Source organism: Physella acuta, unplaced genomic scaffold, assembly GCF_028476545.2.
Source record: "Physella acuta isolate Inbredline_101_S28 unplaced genomic scaffold, ASM2847654v3 ptg000011l, whole genome shotgun sequence".
NCBI classification, from domain to species: Eukaryota; Metazoa; Mollusca; class Gastropoda; family Physidae; genus Physella; species Physella acuta.
The window spans coordinates 306,653-325,182 of NW_026731531.1; the positions used below are offsets into that span (position 1 = coordinate 306,653).

Genomic DNA, 18,530 nt, shown 5'->3' on the forward strand with positions numbered 1-18,530 from the left:
ATTTCATTAAAATTAAAATAGTAGTATTAAAGCTTACGAGAGGCTAAACAGCTTATCTGAACATTTAAAAATTTGAAATTGGTTACCAAAAAATGGAAATAAATGTTAAAATTTTGAGCAGATTTGATCGGGTATCTTTGTTGATACAATTACAGTAATAAACTTACAATGTTCTGTTAGTGTTAGTAAGATATTTTGAAGTGAAAACCAAGCTTTCTCCCCTTAGGTAACAAATCTGTATCTTTTCATCAAATAACATGAGAAATTCAAACAATCCTTTATTTATAACTTTATTGTTTTTATAACAGCTGACAAAGAATTAAATCTTCCGACTACACTTTAATTCTAAAATAAAGCCAAACAAAGATATTACAACCTCATTAATTGTATTTAAATACTTATTTCTGAAATGGTGCATTAGACAAATTTGAAATGATTACATAACACAGTTGTGTATCTACATATGCTATAAGTAAAAACAAATTACAGTGACAAAATAAAACCAAGCCTTACACTGGCCTCTTCTACCCAAAGACCGGTTATTTTTTTGTATTAAATATTTGTAGTAAAACAATTCCTCGCCATAACTGGTCGGCAATATTACATATTAAACTAAAAACAAAAATTGATAAGCTTTTAAAAAGGAATGAAGTATTGCATTTTGATACAATCACAAAACAAGGGATTATAATTTATTTTAAATATCCTTTCTTTAATTAGCTATTTTAATAAGATAATAGATCCTGCATAGAGTTGGTGCAATTGATAAAAAAAAAAGCTTTGAGTAAAAAGCTGTCAGAACTACCTTACTTATCAGCAGATTAGCATAGAGAAAGTCACATGTGATAATAAAGTGCAGTTAGTCTGTTGAAAAGCAATTTGTAGCAAGCAAAGAAGGAAAAATAATAAAATCAACTCTAATTGACTGGCCGGGTTGGCTAGGTGTTGATTTAGTATCTTTTGTTTTCAGACACCATCAAAGGAATCAATTACATGATTTATTTACATTAAGTATTTGCACAAGGGCAAGAACTCCAGTACCATAAAACATCATGTGAATCAGTTATTGGACAGTGTTCTAGCCAACTTGTGTACACTTCAACAGCCAAATTAATGAATTTGTGTTCTAGCCAATTTAATCTTTAAGGAGATGAGCATTGTCAGACAGCCACACAGTGCGGTAACATAGCCACACAGTATTGTGAGATAGCCACAGAATATTGTAATGTTAGATAGCCACACAGTGTGGTAACATAGCCACACAGTAATGTGAGATAGCCACAGGCACAATAAAAATAACTCCACTGGTATTCTTGATATTTTAAAAACTTGATTATAGAATTTTGTCAACACAATGGTACAAAAACAATTGTACCAAATAAGCAAAAAAGCAAATAACAAAAGAGGTACAGAAGAGATATTGAAATGCTAGTATGCACAAATCTATATCATAATAATATAATTGATTAAAAAGCTATGCAATTGTATGGATTACATAAAGAGTAAAAATCACAATGGATAGGCAGTATAGTGTCTAAGAATAATAAAGAAATTAACTATTTCTAATTATATTCATATTTACAGTGGTATGGGGTGGTAATGATACAGAGAAGCTAAAACAAATTCTTTATCATTCTATCCAATGCTATACAACAACAAAAAAAAAAAAACTAAACCAAATATGATACTATTGTTATTTCAACCCATTGTGAAATTTTAAAAACACATTTCAAGAATTATTTTCTGAATTATATCCAATTAATATAAAAGGTCATGCCGAGAATTAAAATCAATCGACCTAAAAGTAAAGTACAACTCCAAATCTACAAACAGAAGAAGAAACCCCGCCCAATAAATTAACTTATATGAGTTATTAACAGATGTAAATGTTGTATTTACTATTGTAAAAATCTATGATGGCACAAAGAGAGAACAAAAATACAAACATACTAACTTTATCATCCTTTGATAAACAGATATTTTAAACAATACCCTGCACTTTAAAATGTGCAGAAAAAAAACTAAAAAAAGAATAACAATATTCACAAATATACAAGATTATTTTTAAAAAATCATCACAATTTAAAATTCCCAAATAATTCTACAAAAACGACAGAAGTTTCCCATCACCAGAAGACAACATCAACATAGTTATGAGTTACCTTTACCAAGGGGCATCAACACTTGAGAAATGTGGCAGCAAGTAGTAAATAACATAATTCTTTACAGCTCAACGAACAGTTGTGTCTGGAATCCCATGTAAATAAGAAAAGACAACAACAAAGAAAAACCTGGTTATGAGAAAGATGGGTTTCAACTGGAGACACTTACTTCAACATGCTAACTGATTAAGAGAGTGAATAGCTCCTGCAGTCAGCCTACCCATTGATAAATCAACTTATAAATTATAGATGTATGTTCAAAGATTCACATACTGCACTCTTATGTTAAATAGAAATTAAATATAAAAATGTATTATGGAACAATAATTGTATACAGTTCAGTTAGATACATTAAATTGTTCCTTTTATAGAAATTAAAAAAAGTATTGTTTACACTGGTTCTAATTTTTTATTTATTTCAACTAGAAACCCTTTTAGATGACGGTTTCTTCTCAAAAATATTTCCTTCTGTATTTAAGTCAGTAAAATTTAAGCTTGGCAGATTCTCCACGTTTTTGGAGAAAGACTCCTCGGTTGTGCCAGATGAGGTAGTTGGCGCCATGCTAGTTGTCACATGAAACAAAACTTGATTGCTTGAGGCGGAATCACGGTTGGCAGTGTCTGCTATATAAGTGTTCCCTTCATGTATAAAAATAATTTGATCTTTGTTATTAGAGTTCTGTTGTATCAATTGAACGGTTTCTCTGTTTGAATTCTGTCGCATTACCAAAACAGGTTCTTTGTTCGTGTTTGAATTCTGTCGCACTACCAAAACAGGATCTTTGTTAGTGTTTGAATTCTGGCGTACCACCTGATATTTTTGGAGAGTGGACACATTAGACTGCCCTACCACAACTGCTGTATTGTTCCATGTTGAGACTGGCTGGCTCTGAATATTTAATTGGCTCTGAGTATTTTGTTGGCCCTGAATATTTTGTAGGTTAACAATTTTTTGCTGGCTCTGAATATTTTGTAGGCTATGAATATTTTGCTGACTCATTTGACGACCTACTGGTTCTGCCATTACAAGTCTAGTTATTGAGGAGGCAGTAGATTTCATAAGATTTGAAGGTAGTGCTTCTCCTTGCCGACCTGTAATGGTTTGTTGTCTAGACTGTCCAGATACTTGATGGCTGACCAAGACTTTCTGCTGAGCAGAGTTGTGAGCCTGAGTCCTGTGATCTACAGTGAAGCTCTGACCACTGCAAGAGGACTTGATTTGTTCCTGTAGTGATGGAGCCATTTCATTCCCAGCCGAGAGAATGGCCCTGGCGCAAACTGTCAGCGGCACTTGTTGACTGGTGTAGCTGTACTGCTCTGGAGGTGTGTACTCTGCAGTTCCTGGTGGCTCAACGCCTTGAAGATCTTCAGTGTAGGAGTAGCCTTCAGGTACAGGAGCAATGTTGAAGCCCAGAGAGGGCAAGTTTTCACTGGGTGATTTTGTCTTAACACTCTGGTCCATTCCGGAGCTTCTGGTGTAGATTTCCCTGGACAGGTTATCCTCACTGGTGATGTCTGGCTGCTCAAAGGCTTTAGCTAAAGCCACACTGGCTAAAGCATTGGTGGAAATGCCAGAAAAATCTGTCCTGAACACTTTCTCCTCTGTAATTGGAACCCAAATCAGTTTAGACTGGTCATTAATGTAGCTACCGTTACTTCCTTTGTCCTCTTCCATCTGATCGGTTTCATCATCGTCTAGAACAACCGTGGGCACTAGCTGAGCTGGGCTGTGAGTTACTCTCTGGACATTCTCGTACTGATTTGTGGAGCTGGTGCTTAATTTACGATGAGCTATTGGTGCAAGTGCAGGTGGTACAGCCTTAGATCCCATCAACAGCTGGGATAAATCTTTGGGAGCAGGGGCAGGAGAGCGGGACGAGGACCTGCTGGAACTGCTGCTGTGTCTTCTCTTCTTTTCATCCTGCGGCAGTGGGTTTCCACTAAACAATGCAGTGGGTGCGTGTGAATGTTGGTCCAGGAAGAGGCGAGGCGTGGCTGGGGAATGCTTCTCTGAGCAGGAACTGTCAGGTGTGTGAGGTGGGGTTCCTGTATATTCAATCGTGCCGACCTCTCTGAAGTCTTCATTATCACCAAAAAGAGATTCTTGATGCAATGCTGCCTCAATATTAGGTGGGAGTCGGCATCCTTTCCTCTGATGGTCTTCAATTATGACCTTAAATCTTTTAACTTTTTCTTCAAGCTCTTGTCTTTCCTTCATCAACTGTTGATTTTCTGTTTCGAGTTCATCATTTCTCTGTTGAAAATTAAGAATTATAAATTAATTAACTAAAAGCATATTAAAAAGACATTTTTCAAAATAAAAAAATTAAAGAAAAATCTGCTGAAAAAATTTCAAACCTAGCAAAAGTTTAGTGAATTATAATTATATAGAATTTTTGCATATCTTAATAACATTTATCCATAACTATGTAGGCACGTATTGAAACTCATAAAGCAATCATCAACTCACACTTTTCAGTTGTTGAGCTTCCCTTTCCTTCTTTTCTCTGCATTTTTTGGCAGCATCTCTATTCTTTTGTTTCTTTAACTGGTCCTCCTGACTCAAGTTTACCTGTGAACACAAACAACCAGCTCATCTAAGAACATGAAAAAAGTACAAGAAAAAAAATAGAACTAGGTTTTATTTTATTTAAGATTTTTCCCATCAATACTACTGGTTACTATTTGTTGTCCAAGTTAAGACTTAACCAAGAGATAAGTTTAAGTAAGTCTGACCAACCAATGCGGAAAGAACTAATTAAAAGAATATTTGCTTGAAAATATTTACATCTTCAACTTTTCTTTTCCTGCCCCTGTTCGATTTCCCGTCATCCATTTCAAGTGTGTTTTAATTCAACAGATCTGCCGAATACTCGCTTTTCTGTGACCCTAAAATGAGAAACAAACAAATAATATAAGTAGGCCTAACTAACAGAATTTTGAAATATAAGTAGGGGCCTATTATAAGAACATTACCTATTTCAAAATCAAATTCCTTAGGTAAAAAATTTAAAATCGTTGGCTTTAACTTTACTCACATGCAACTAGCTCAAAAAAGCAAAGCCAAAGCCAGCAGCTCGTTCTGCTTGGGATTCAAAGGCAGTGTTTCTTCCAGACTTTTTTCTCCGGGGGGGGGGGGGGCACTTGAAATCTTCGGGGGGGGCGGTAAATTTTCTTCGGGGGGGGGCGGACACTGTTAAAAGTGTATATTTTCTATATAAATTATATAAATTTCATTTCGTTCGGGGGGCGGTAAAAAATTTTCGGGGGGGCTTCGCCCCCCCCCCCCGAAGAGATGCCTGGAAGAAACTCTGTTCAAAGGGTCGACTTGTAATATTGACCAAAACCTAGATCTAGAACCTACACCACTATCGAATTACAGTCTACTTGACACTAGATTCTAGATCTAGATTTCTACTTAGATTCTAGTCTCTTTGCGACGCCGTGGCGTATCTTTAACGACTATCGATAACTCATCTCTTCTCATAAAATAGTAATAGAAATCTAGTAGACTTATTCTTATCTTAGATTCTTAGTCTAGTCTACAGTGTACACTACAACAGATTCCTACCAGTCAGAATGAGAATAACTGAACTACAAAAACGTTTTTAATTTTTAAGATATAGGCCTACCTAGAGAATATCTAGATCTAGACTAGTCCATAGACTAGTGAAAATTAACAATACGAATACAATTAAAACTGTTATAGGCTTTTTGTAGATCAACAAATCATTTGCTAGAGTGCCTTTAGATCAACTATACACATTTCAGTAGGCCTACACCAAAAATCGCCATATTTATTTTCTCTAGTCATGCTATTTTATAAGACGTGAAACCATTCGTTGTTTAATATTTTGCAAAGTATTCTTCATTCTGATTGGATCTTGTTGAATTTTCATTATCCGAACGGACTAAATTTAGAATACGGAAATCCCATCTATGGAAATTTCCGATTACCAATTCGAATTTATGAATCAAATAACTTTTCTATTTATTTTATAAGGCCTTTTGTGATAGGAATATCATTTTAAGGCCTAAGCCTAAGGCACTGAATAGTGCGTACTCTCAGTTAACAAAAAATGCGGATATAATTAGGCCAATGTATAAACACAGAATATTGTGTCTAATTCAACTAATTGTGCGACCATTCCGACTTCACACATGCCACATTTCTTTACTAGAATCTAGATCTAGATCTAGAATCTAGATTCCTGATCTATTTTTATGGAGGGCTTAAATTTTATATGGCTTGCTGGGGGTGGGGAGAAAAAGTAACGTACCCTTTCGTACCTTACGGTCCATGGATCAGGTAAAGTAGAGTTCACCTGTTTCAGTAACCTAGGCTAGGCATGTGAAGGGATAATGTGGTGATCACTATGCAGAACCTCCCTTACTTTACCTAACATGAGTTAGGTAAACTACCCATCAGAACTCGAGGGTGGAGAGTGTGTGAAAGGGATGCTAATTACTAATTAGTAGATATTCTCACAAAATTCTAAATTTAATAATTTTTCGATTTATCCATTACCAATGAAAACTGTAGATCGATGTAAAACCCACCAAACACTTCATTTGATTATTAGAGTAGTGCCTACCGTCGTTTTTATTGGGGGGGGGTCTAATTTGTTGTGATGGGCTGACAATTGGAGAGATATAAAAAAAATAGGCAAAGTGTACGATTTTTTAGCAATGGTACCATTTATTCATACAAAAATATAATTATTAAAATAATATCCTTTTATTCATCAGACATATGAAGTTGAATTACAAAGTACACAATTAAGATAAATTAAAATATAATATTAATAAAGACAAATGAAAAAAAAAATCGCATATGGATTAACAGTGAGTAAAACCAATAATTATTGGTCCAACTAGGCACAAGCGATCCTGGTAAAACAAAAATAAAACATTTCTTGACCTACCCCTACTTCACGTTGGTATTTTTAAACCAATCTTATAAAATTTAAAAGTCAACCATGTCCTAGGCTAATGCGATCTTGCCTAAACTAAAACGTTAGTCTATAAAGTATAACTGGATTTGTTTTTTGTCTACCATAGTTTGAACAGGACAGTAAATGAAGTACCCATTCAAGCCAGACGATCTGTATCATTTCTAAAGTCTAAGGCTTAAAAAAACGCGGTTGATTAAATAATTTCCAGATTGTAGAAGCTGATAAATATGGAAGAGAAGGCTAACAGCATAACCCTTAATCATAATAATAAAAGTAGTTTGAGTGTCGTTTCAGTAGCTTAAATATAACAACAGGCCCACGTTCAATCTATCGAATTTTATTAGATCCATACCTAGCGTATAAAGGCTTATTAATATTGAACAGTCCTAACTTAAGGCATATTTGGGGCAATTTTTTTTAATCTTCAAATATCTTACTTAATAAAATGTTTGTAGTTTGTAGGTCTATAGTACTATAATCTATAGTGTATTGTAGTAGTTACTAGTTAGTAGTAGTCCAGAATTCGGCTAAGAATTAGATTACTTTAAGAATTTTTTTTTCAAATTTCATTATAGATCAGCAGTTCCCATTTTATTATTATGATGTTTCATTATTTAATATTTGTAGTAGGAAAAGTCAATAACGTAATTTAACTCTTATATTCAATACGTCTGCTATCTCTACATTTTAAAATATTAAATTATTAAAACACATCAATACTCACCACTTATATAGACGTCCTAAAGGTATTCGGTTATTGTGGAACTTTCTTTCTGCTTTTACAAACTAAATTTCGGGAAGACCTTCTGTTATTACTTGGGCCTGGACAGAAAATTGTAATATTATGATTATGGTTTCGTTGATAGTTTTAGCTTGGGGAAAACCCGCGGAAATTCCAAACACTATATTGAAACCGAACCCTTGCGGCGCATGAAAATCGGAAATTCCCGTTAAAATGAATTATGAGTGGGTCATGCAGACTGTTTTAAATAGTCTAGTTGAATTCATTCATCAGTGATTCCTTGCTAAATTCTTATGGGAACATATGATTTGTGTTTGAGTTGTTAGACTACAGTTTTAATTTTTTTTTAAACTTGAATGGTAATATATAAATTTAACGAATAACTACTGCTTTTGCACAATTAAGATACAAATACACATACATGATAGTATTAGGAAGTTCTAAAGTGGAGTCTTGAGTTAAACAACACGTTCATGCCGCTTGTAAATAGTTGAATATAGCCCAATTTCTAATCTATGAGACTCTAGTTATTGCATCCTGGTTTCGTCAACAAAAAGAAGTTAATGTACAAGCAAGAGACAGGATGATGGTTTTTTTTTTTTTTTTTTTTTTTTTTTTTTTTTTTTTTTTTTTAAATCACCTAAAAAGCACGCTACGCCCTAGAACGTAATCTTAGTTTTTCTACTTAAATAATGTGAATAATTTTTATTTTTAGGTCTTTAGGTTAACAAAAATATGCGTTTGCGCAACATTGTACAGCAGAAATTGATGGTTGTTATGATTGTTATTGATTGATTGTTATGATGATGGCTAAAGTTAATGTTACATTAAGGAATTAGAATCCTGGTTATCGTTGGAGTACTGTTAGGTGTTCAAGGCACAATAAACAGACCTGTCTCTAGTGCTTGTAAAACAATAAGACACAGTAGAGCGTATGACTACAGTGGCTACAATAACAATGTGGCGTATGCAGTGGGTGTTAGACTCCCCCCCCCCCCACTCCACTCTCCCTCATGATACCTCATATAGACCTTTCACAACTTTTTAAAGTTATTTTGGGCATTCTTTTTTGTTTCAAATATGAAATATCATAAAACCACCACAGTAAATTCTAGAAAACGTCATTATATTTAGCAGTGGCGTAGCCAGGATCGTCTCAAGGGGGGGTTCCAATTTTTACCCGGGGACAAACTTTCGATTTGCACCCCCCCCCCCCTCAAACTTTCGATTTGCACCCTCCCCTCAAACTTTCGATTTGCACCCCCCCCCTCAAACTTTCGATTTGCACCCCCCCCTCAAACTTTCGATTTGCACCCCCCTCATACTTTTTATTTATATACCGAGGGGTCTATGGGGGGGTTATGACCCCCCTGCCTACGCCACTGATATTTAGGCCACTTATCCAAGTCGACGTGCGTTGAGAGCCAGTGCCACTAAGCTGAGGACCGCTCGAGTTCTAAAAATAGCGCACACGTAAGGCATGCTAAAAATAGACTACGATTGCACTTATAATTATAGCTTTTCACTTTTGAAATCGACCCTTCAAAAAACGTTCGCCATGAGCAGTGCCGTGTAGGCTGATTAACCTGATTTAGACCGTGAATTAAACATTGGCACGAGGGTAGTCTAAAATTTCTGGTTTTTATCATTTTGAATAAGTTATCAGTAGAAAGAATGCTAATTAAAAGATCTATTGAACAAAACAGTGTGCCAGGTCTTTGACTACTGTACCCTTTTTATTTAGGCCTACCCATAGGACAACCCTGGGCAACATTTTGTTATCCCTCAACAATGTACTGACTGGATGGTCACACACCAACTGGGCCAACACAAATGGGAAATTTTCATTGTGAGATGTCCGAGTTTATTCGGAAGAAATTCAAGTGCTGTGACGTCAGGGTTACGTCATCTTGAAATTGGGGTTAAGCCAAAATTATGTGGACTGGCTTGAAATATTGTTGTCTAATTTATGGGGAAACCCCGCTAGCTGAAAACTCCGGTCCAGTGTGACAACTGACAACAAGCTCTGGAATCTTAATAATGTTGAACTCATTAACTACTCAATTATCACAAACCATGGTCGTCCATGGTCAATATGTACTTGGGTTAGAGTTAGACGAGATAATCATTCACTGAACGAGTCTATTTATAGCCCAATTTGACACTCCTATTGCGTGAATGTTTAAAAAGTTATTCTATGTTTATTATTGTTTCTTCATTTTCAAGTAAAAATATTTTAGAAAAAAAATTTTTTGTTTAAGTTAAATAAAAAAAAAGAAGTAAAGTTACCTTTCAGACCTGGAGGTCAAGATGGAAAATAAAATAGTTTGACTACTTCTGTGAACACGACAAGTGAGAGGCCATCTTTATGATTAGATGTGTTACATGTATTTATAGGTTTATAAATTCCCGGTACTAAATCGTAAGAATAGAGCAGTGTTTTAAGTGCTAAACAGAACAGAACTGCCAATGAGTACTTATTATTTTTAATCTTCTTATTTCTTTCTTAAGGAGTATAGGACAAAACCCAATTCTAGCTGACGAACTCACAATTAGCCAACGACCACACACTTTAGCTAACAAACCCACATGTAGCTAGCTAGCCGATACTTAGCTACAGTACATACGTAGCTAAAGAACACACACTTATTTAAAGAACACACCCTTAGATAAAGAACACACAATAGCTGAAGAACACAAACATAGTAAAAACCCCACACTTAAATAACGAACTCCACACTTAGCTATCGAAATTGATTGGTAGATTCACCCCGATCGATCTCATTTCACTCAGCCTTCGTCTTCTCCCCCCCCCCCCCCCCTCCACTTGTGCTTGACCATTGATACGTCTGATACGTTTTTTTAGTGTCAAGGCTATCGCACCCCAATCCTTCAACTAACGTATTTTCATAACTTTCTGAATGACCCCAGTATGTCTCCCGGTATTTTTCACCGAGTATCTTATTAATTTATTTACAAAAAACTCAATCTCATTAGTCAGTTAATTTACCTGTAACATTTAGTAAAACAGATTTTACATCTATTGTAAACGGTTCTGGGCTACCATTTTCTGACAGTGAAGTTTACATGATAAAGGGCAATAATAATGTTTAACTTCAGTAAACAAAGTAGCTAAGGGTAGCTTCCCCTATATCAAAAAAAAATGAGAAACAATTTTTATGCCTTGTTATTTTTGTGAATAAATGATTAACCATAGACTAATAAAAGTTGACATTTTAAATTTATAAATAGTTACAAATATAACTTTGCGAATCAAAATCCGAATGGTCAGATGGAAGACTGGATTCTTCTGTTGTTGACTGTAGAATTTGTTAGTATCCCTCAAATTAAAATAAGAGGCTCTAGAGTTGCTGCCCCTCCACACCAAACCCCCTCTTCATACACTTGTACACTCCTAGTGTTTTTAAACTGATATTATCTGCAGAAAAATAATCTATATCTGGTAGTTTATAACGGTTGCTTCGAATGAACTTCTGAAAAGAATTTATTTTTGGGGTATGGTTAGGCTTTAACATCGCGATGTCTGTAATTATGATACACTAATTTTAGCCCAGGTGACCAGCTTTAGCCTATATGGTAACCAATTGAAGTTTGGACGATAACCAACTAACGGTTGATTTACAACCATCAATATAAGGTAAATAACTCTAGAAAATTCAAATCAGCAAATATATTTTTAGTAGCCTCCCTTTGCTTAAAAATTGTGTATATTGGGGCCGTGTAATAGAACAGATTTGCGTACCTTCTAATTTTAAAACTTATTGTTTATTATTTAAATTTTCTTTAAAAATGTTTATATATCTGGATCAACATATCGTAATTAGAAACTTTTCAGTTGCTACAAAAGGTAACTTATAAAATGTATGCAGAATTCACGACAAATGGCAGCATTAAATCTTATGATAACAATTTACATTCTAAATGTTGACTCTTTTTAAGCGTTTCTTAATTAGCTTGTTGGTTTCTTCTGATGAAACAATATATATCATCCAGTTCTATACACAATCCTGCCACATCTCTCACACACCCTCCCTACATCTCTAACACAATCTTCCCCACACCTCTCACACAATCCTGCCACATCTCTCACACACCCTCCCTACATCTCTAACACAATCTTCCCCACACCTCTCACACAATACTCCTCACACTCACACAATCCTACCCACATCTCTCACACACCCTCCCCACACATCTCACACTATCCTTCCCATATCTCTCACACAATCCTCCCCACACCTCCCACATAATCTTCCCCACACCTCTCACACAATCCTCCCCACACCACTCATACAATTCTCCACACATCTTTCACACAATCCTACCCATACCTCTCACACAATCCTCCTAGGATCTCTCACACACCCCTCCTTATATCTTTCACACAATCCTGCCCACATCTTTTACACAATCCTACCCACATCTCTCACACAATTCTCCCATATCCCTCACACAATCCTCCCCACATCTCTCACACAATACTCCTCACACCACACCAAAAAGACCCCCCCCCCCCCCAACCCTATTGATTTCCGTTCCACTGAGTGAGTTTTCATAAGCTTCCACAGGCTTACGCTCACGAACAAAGGGCCCACTACAAAAAGCCTGCGGACAAAATAGGCCCGTATGGCCCCACACTAATCACTGGTTCCATCTGATATTTGATGCCGCACCGCCCAGCACGACAATGGGTGCTAGATGATGATACACCGTTTTCGTGGCCGGGGTACTTGATACTTCGGTTCCGTTTTTTTCCTGTAATTTATTTTCTTCTTTTTGCGTGAATAATTAGCGGAGATAGCCAGCAGATGCAATCGTAAAAAAAATATGTGTGTGAGTGTGTGTGTGTGTGTGTGACGTACATATGTGCTGTCTAGCAAACACGTATTCACCCTCACAAATCACGCACGCTTACGTTAACACACACATCAATTCACGCGCATAATCTATTAACATACATTCTCACACATATACAGACGCCCAAACACACACACATCGATACAGTGATTAAACGCGTAGCTAGGGGGGGGCGGGGGACCGGCCGCCCCGGGCGCCGACCCTATGGGGGCGCCAAAAGGGGTGGGAAAATTTTTTTAAAGCTGATTTTATGCTGCAGTTTTGAATTATAAACTGTCTAAGTTAAGAAATGTAATGGCTACACGCATTTACATACTGATTTAACTGTTTTCTATCTTGATTTCTTAATGTAAAACATATACTCTTAAGAAACAGTGACCGGCAAAACCGCTTTGAAGCTTTTCCTAGCTGGGGGGGGGGGGGGCGCTTTTTCGAGACTTAAAACGGAAGAATTTACACTAGATTGTTGAGTCGATAAACGTTACCACTATTAAAAGAAACCAATTGTATTAAAACGTATTGTACGATTGTTGAACTGTAAAATACGTTAGTGACATTTATCAAGATGGTGCAGGGGGGCGCTTTTAGGCTAAATAAAATAGCAAAATTACACAGGATTCTGAGTAAACAACCTTTAGCTCTCAGAAAGAAACGAATTGTACTGTGCATTGTATAATTGTGTAACATTTTTTTAAAAAAGTTAGTTACGTTAAAAACCGCTCTACAAACTTTGTCCAAGATGGTTGTGATGAGTGTGTGTGGGGGTGGGGGGGGGGGGGGGCGCTTTTTTCGCTAACAAAAATCGCACGTATTTGTACTGGATTGGTGAGTAGATAACTCTCTTAACACTTAGTAAAGAAACCAAGTGTATTAACGCGTAAGGTACAATTTCAATAGCCAGTTTTTTTTTAAAAAAAAAGACGCGACTAGTTCTTTGTAAGATTCTTACGATTCTCTCAACTTCAACGTGAGAGATCAGATACTTTTGATCAGTGTTTCTTCCAGACTTTTTTCTCCGGGGGGGCACTTGAAATCTTCGGGGGGACGGGGGAGGCGGTAAACTTTCTTCGGGGGGGGGGGGGCGGACACTGTTAAAAGTATATATTTTCTATATATAAATTATATAAATTTCATTTCGTTCGGGGGGGGGGGCGTAAAATTTTTTCCGGGGGGCTTCGCCCCCCCCCCCCCGAAAAGATGCCTGGAAGAAACTGTGTGCGAGAAGGCATGGCAAATCTGCGAAATCCAAGACTACGAGCTGTTAACATCCGTTGGATTCCAGTTTGTTTTCTCTAGCTTGTTTTGTCATACCATCAACCAATCAACGAAATACCCATGTCGTATTCCAATGTGAACAATAAATATTTCTGATAACTTCTTCTTGTATGTCACATGTGTGTCCTTACTCTAACAAACTTCGAATCCAACTATGTACCATATCACAACAGAGATCGTTCAAAACTAGAACATAAAAGGCTGGTGTAAACATATTAGCGTTAGCTACAAACTACCCTCTAACACAGATCAGGCTTAATTTTTTTTACTGACATTACTAATCTTTCGCAAAAAAAGTTAAACGCATCTTAATGGGAATTAAATTGTGGTAAAGTTTTAAGGAATGAAAATCATACAATGTAATTATTAAACCTTGTCCGGACTGTAGCATACACGCTTACACACACGCTTACACACACAAATACACTCTTACCCACACACAAGCTTATATATAAACACACTATCACACACACATAATTATATACACACACACACACACATATATATATATATATATATATATATATATATATATATATATATAAATATAAGCGGGGGGGGGGCGCCAAATTGAAAGTTCGCCCCGGGCGCCGGGAAGGGTCGCTACGCCCCTGATTAAACATACCAAATATACACACACATACACACATAAAACATGTAAAATCACACAGTCACATACACACTCGCACAAGAAAGATAAATATAAGCAAACACACATAAACTCACACACACACACAAAGTTAAACATGTAAAATCACACACACACATATATATATATATATATATATATATATATATATATATATATATATATATATATATATATATATATATATATATATATATATATATATATAAACTCACACATATATAAACTCACACACTTATGAACTCACAAACACCAACATACGCGCGCACACATATACACACACACACACTGTCATACACACACTCACACAAAAAAAACAGCTTTTAATGTTGGCTTGAACAACAATGAGCAGCAGACGACGAAAGTAGGTCAAACGGCACATACCAGAGGAGACACCTGCCCCTAACTCTGACCCGCCGGGAGAAAGAAAATTGGGAGGTGGGGGGGGGGGGGTCGAATTTGGACCAAACGAAACTTTATTGTGGCTGTATTTCATTTTTTTATTTTAATGAGAGGACAGCAGGAGTTACGTCCCATCAGTAGACGTACACCTGTCACAAAAAGTTGGTTGAAGGCAAACGACACAAAATGTTTTCTTATTTATTTGAATGTATTGTTTTAAAGGAAGATGAATGAATACTTTGATCTTTATGTGACGCTGAGAGAATTTAGTGGTCCCATCGTTTGCTTAATTTTATCCGTTTGCTAAATTTTATCCGTATTGATAAAAAAACAATAAGGGATTAATGGGTTTGGTAAACTATAATACTACAGAAGAGGTGATGTAAATGGTGAGGTAGGCGGTGAGGTAGGTGGGGAGGTAGGTGGTAGTGTATGGTGATGTAAGCAGTGAGGTAGGCGATGAGGTAGACGATGAGGTAGACGATGAGGTAGACGGTGAGGTAGATGATGAGGTAGATGATGAGGTAGACGATGGGATGGACAATCAGGTAGACGATGGGATGGACAATGAGATAGACGATGAGGTAGAGGGTGAGGTGGACAATGAAGTAGACGATGAGGTGGACAATGAGGTAGACGATGAGGTGGACGATGAGGTAGAGGGTGAGGTGGACAATGAAGTAGACGATGAGGTAGAGGGTGAGGTGGACAATGAGGTAGACGGTGAGGTAGAGGGTGAGGTGGACAATGAGGTAGACGGTGAGGTAGAGGGTGAGGTGGACAATGAGGTAGACGGTGAGGTGGACAATGAGATAGACGATGAGGTAGAGGGTGAGGTGGACAATGAAGTAGACGATGAGGTAGAGGGTGAGGTGGACAATGAAGTAGACGATGAGGTAGAGTGTGAGGTGGACAATGAGGTAGACGGTGAGGTAGAGGGTGAGGTGGACAATGAGGTAGACGGTGAGGTGGACAATGAGATAGACGATGAGGTAGAGGGTGAGGTGGACAATGAAGTAGACGATGAGGTAGAGGGTGAGGTGGACAATGAAGTAGACGATGAGGTAGAGTGTGAGGTGGACAATGAAGTAGACGATGAGGTGGACAATGAAGCAGACGATAAGGTAGAGGGTGAGGTGGACAATGAGGTAGACGGTGAGGTGGACAATGAGATAGACGATGAGGTAGACAATGATGTAGACGATGAGATAGACAATGAGGTAGACGATGAGGTGGTCAATGAGGTAGATGATTAGGTGGACAATGAGATAGACGATGAGGTAGACAATGATGTAGACGATGAGATAGACGATGACATAGACAATGAGGTAGACGATGAGGTGGGCAATGAGGTAGACGATGAGGTAGACTGTGTGATAGACGGTGAGATAGACGATGAGGTGGGCAATGAGGTAGACGATGAGGTAGACGGTGAGATAGACGATGATGTAGACGATGAGGTAGACGATGTGGTAGACGGTGAGGTAGACGATGATGTAGACGATGAGGTAGACGATGAGGTTTACACCTGATACATATTTAAGCATCCATCACAGCTTGCCTGGCGTCACCCGACGTTGGGACACAAAAGCCAGGGGGCGTCACCCAACACTGGAGCTAAACCCCAGCTCTGAGCTCAAGGAGCTGAGCCCTTCAACTCGATAACATGCTGTTACATAATGCATCAACTTACGTTAACGCATACCCTCTCCACCCCTGTCCTCCTTTTCTTTACAACAAGAAAAAAAATGTAATTGTTCAGGTTGTATATTTCAAACATTTTTTAATACATGTGTATAGCAATGTTACACAGGAATAAAGCGAACGACAGTTTTGATAGAATTGTTTAAAATATGTCGGTATGTTTTAACAACAACAAAAAAAAAGATATGTTAAAATATTATCTAGCGAACAGGCAAGAGGTATCTGATTTCAGAGATCTTGCAAGGGTTTATGGGATACTTCTGAGGGTACTTAGGAGATGCCACTAAAGCTCAGGGTAACCTCTCTAGTAGATGCCGGCGATGAAAACCGGAAAATGCCGGCTAATTCTGAAGCACCCCTTGATGAATGCCGGGCAATGCCGGTTAATTCTACTTAAAACAAGTGCCGGTTCGTATTTCGTGAAACAATGTAGCAGTTCGACACAGTTGCAATATTTATTCAGGGTTGGCGTTATTATGCACGTTGTTTTATGAGACGTCTATTGATGGGACGTGTGCAGGGTAGACGTCTCTTGGGGGATGCTACAGGATGTTGCAAGGACGTTACTTGAAAGGCCGTTGCTTAATAAGACGTTACTTAATGGAACAACTTGTGGCGTTATTCGAATCTAAAGATTCTAAGACAAACCTGAACTTGCCTGGAGTTTCAAGGTCTGAGACTGATACTCAGAACATAGATAAAGCACGGGAACACGTGACCTGGGGTAGTGTTGCGTGCATGCAGTAATTAGCTGAGACAAATTTTGGTGATGCTAATTATCTGCCCAATCTTAACATACAATCATTGCCAGAGGTACCCTTGACCTGACCCCAACTACCAAACTAAGCGATAAACATTGTCCATATGTCCTTGACATACACACTTTATTAAAAATGACCTTGACTTACCTGCGCAAATTACCGTAATGGCCTTGACCAAATCTAAACACATTACCAGTATGACCTTGACCTAATCGTTAAAAAATCAAATAAAAATCAGCATCAGTTTTTTACAAAAATTCTGTCACAAATAATGTCCTCTATTTAAGTAATATCACACAGATATAAGTAAAGATTCTTTTATTATTCTTCTACAATGAATTGGCTGTTTCAAAGATTAAAAAAATCAACTTCAGTTTAAACTTTCAACCTTTACAGAAAATATTTGTCAAAAAACGGTGTGTAAAATGTACATGTAACGTGCGAGGCATGTTGTGTTATCTTATAACTTAAACATGGTTTTAACAGTTTTCTTACTGCTTGTTTGTGTAGGAAACCATTGTTGTCTCAAGTGGTAGCTAGCAGCAGGGGCGATTAAACAGAACTGTTATCGTTCACTTTGGGACAGGCCCGGGTTCGAATCCAGTTCAGAGCTTTATTGTCACGGGTTTCTTGTCCCGTTCACAACTCACCACTTGTTTTTGGTTCGTGAAGTCAACCCCAATTTTTTTTCTTCAGCCTTTTCGATTAAAAAAAAAAGTTTTACAAAAGCGAAAAAATTATTGAGGCGAGGCTTCCCCCCCCCCTCCCCACGACCTCTCAAACAAGTGCGATTATGTCAGTAGAAGCTGCGGGGAATGGGCACAAAGCCGTGTGGAGTTATGTCCCTTCTCGTCTTTGTGTGATGGTGTTCCCCGTCTGACCATTGGTTGCTAGCAAGACATCATGGCTAAAAATACCGCCCAGTGATTGCTCGTCCTTAAGATGTCACGGCTAAAAATAGCTTCTGGCGTCACTCCGGGTGTTGATAGCTCGGGGCGTGAC

At 37.5% G+C, this 18,530-nt stretch overlaps 2 protein-coding genes across 2 annotated transcripts; both read right to left on the bottom strand.

Annotated features, from left to right (window-relative positions):
* Positions 1 to 116: 116 nt before the first annotated feature.
* LOC131933288 (uncharacterized) lies at positions 117 to 8,017 on the bottom strand. The gene is made up of 4 exons (XM_059290103.1): positions 7,842 to 8,017; positions 4,951 to 5,051; positions 4,633 to 4,734; positions 117 to 4,416 (listed from the first exon to the last, which is right to left on the bottom strand). Exons 2-4 carry the CDS (start codon positions 4,996 to 4,998, stop codon positions 2,581 to 2,583), a joined length of 1,986 nt encoding a protein of 661 aa, XP_059146086.1. The 5' UTR covers positions 4,999 to 5,051; positions 7,842 to 8,017; the 3' UTR covers positions 117 to 2,580.
* Positions 8,018 to 15,607: 7,590 nt separating this feature from the next.
* Positions 15,608 to 16,610, bottom strand: LOC131932366 (uncharacterized). The gene is made up of 2 exons (XM_059289323.1): positions 16,182 to 16,610; positions 15,608 to 16,090 (listed from the first exon to the last, which is right to left on the bottom strand). The coding sequence occupies exons 1-2, from the start codon at positions 16,608 to 16,610 to the stop codon at positions 15,608 to 15,610; spliced, it is 912 nt and encodes a 303-aa protein (XP_059145306.1).
* Between the last annotated feature and the right edge of the window lie 1,920 nt (positions 16,611 to 18,530).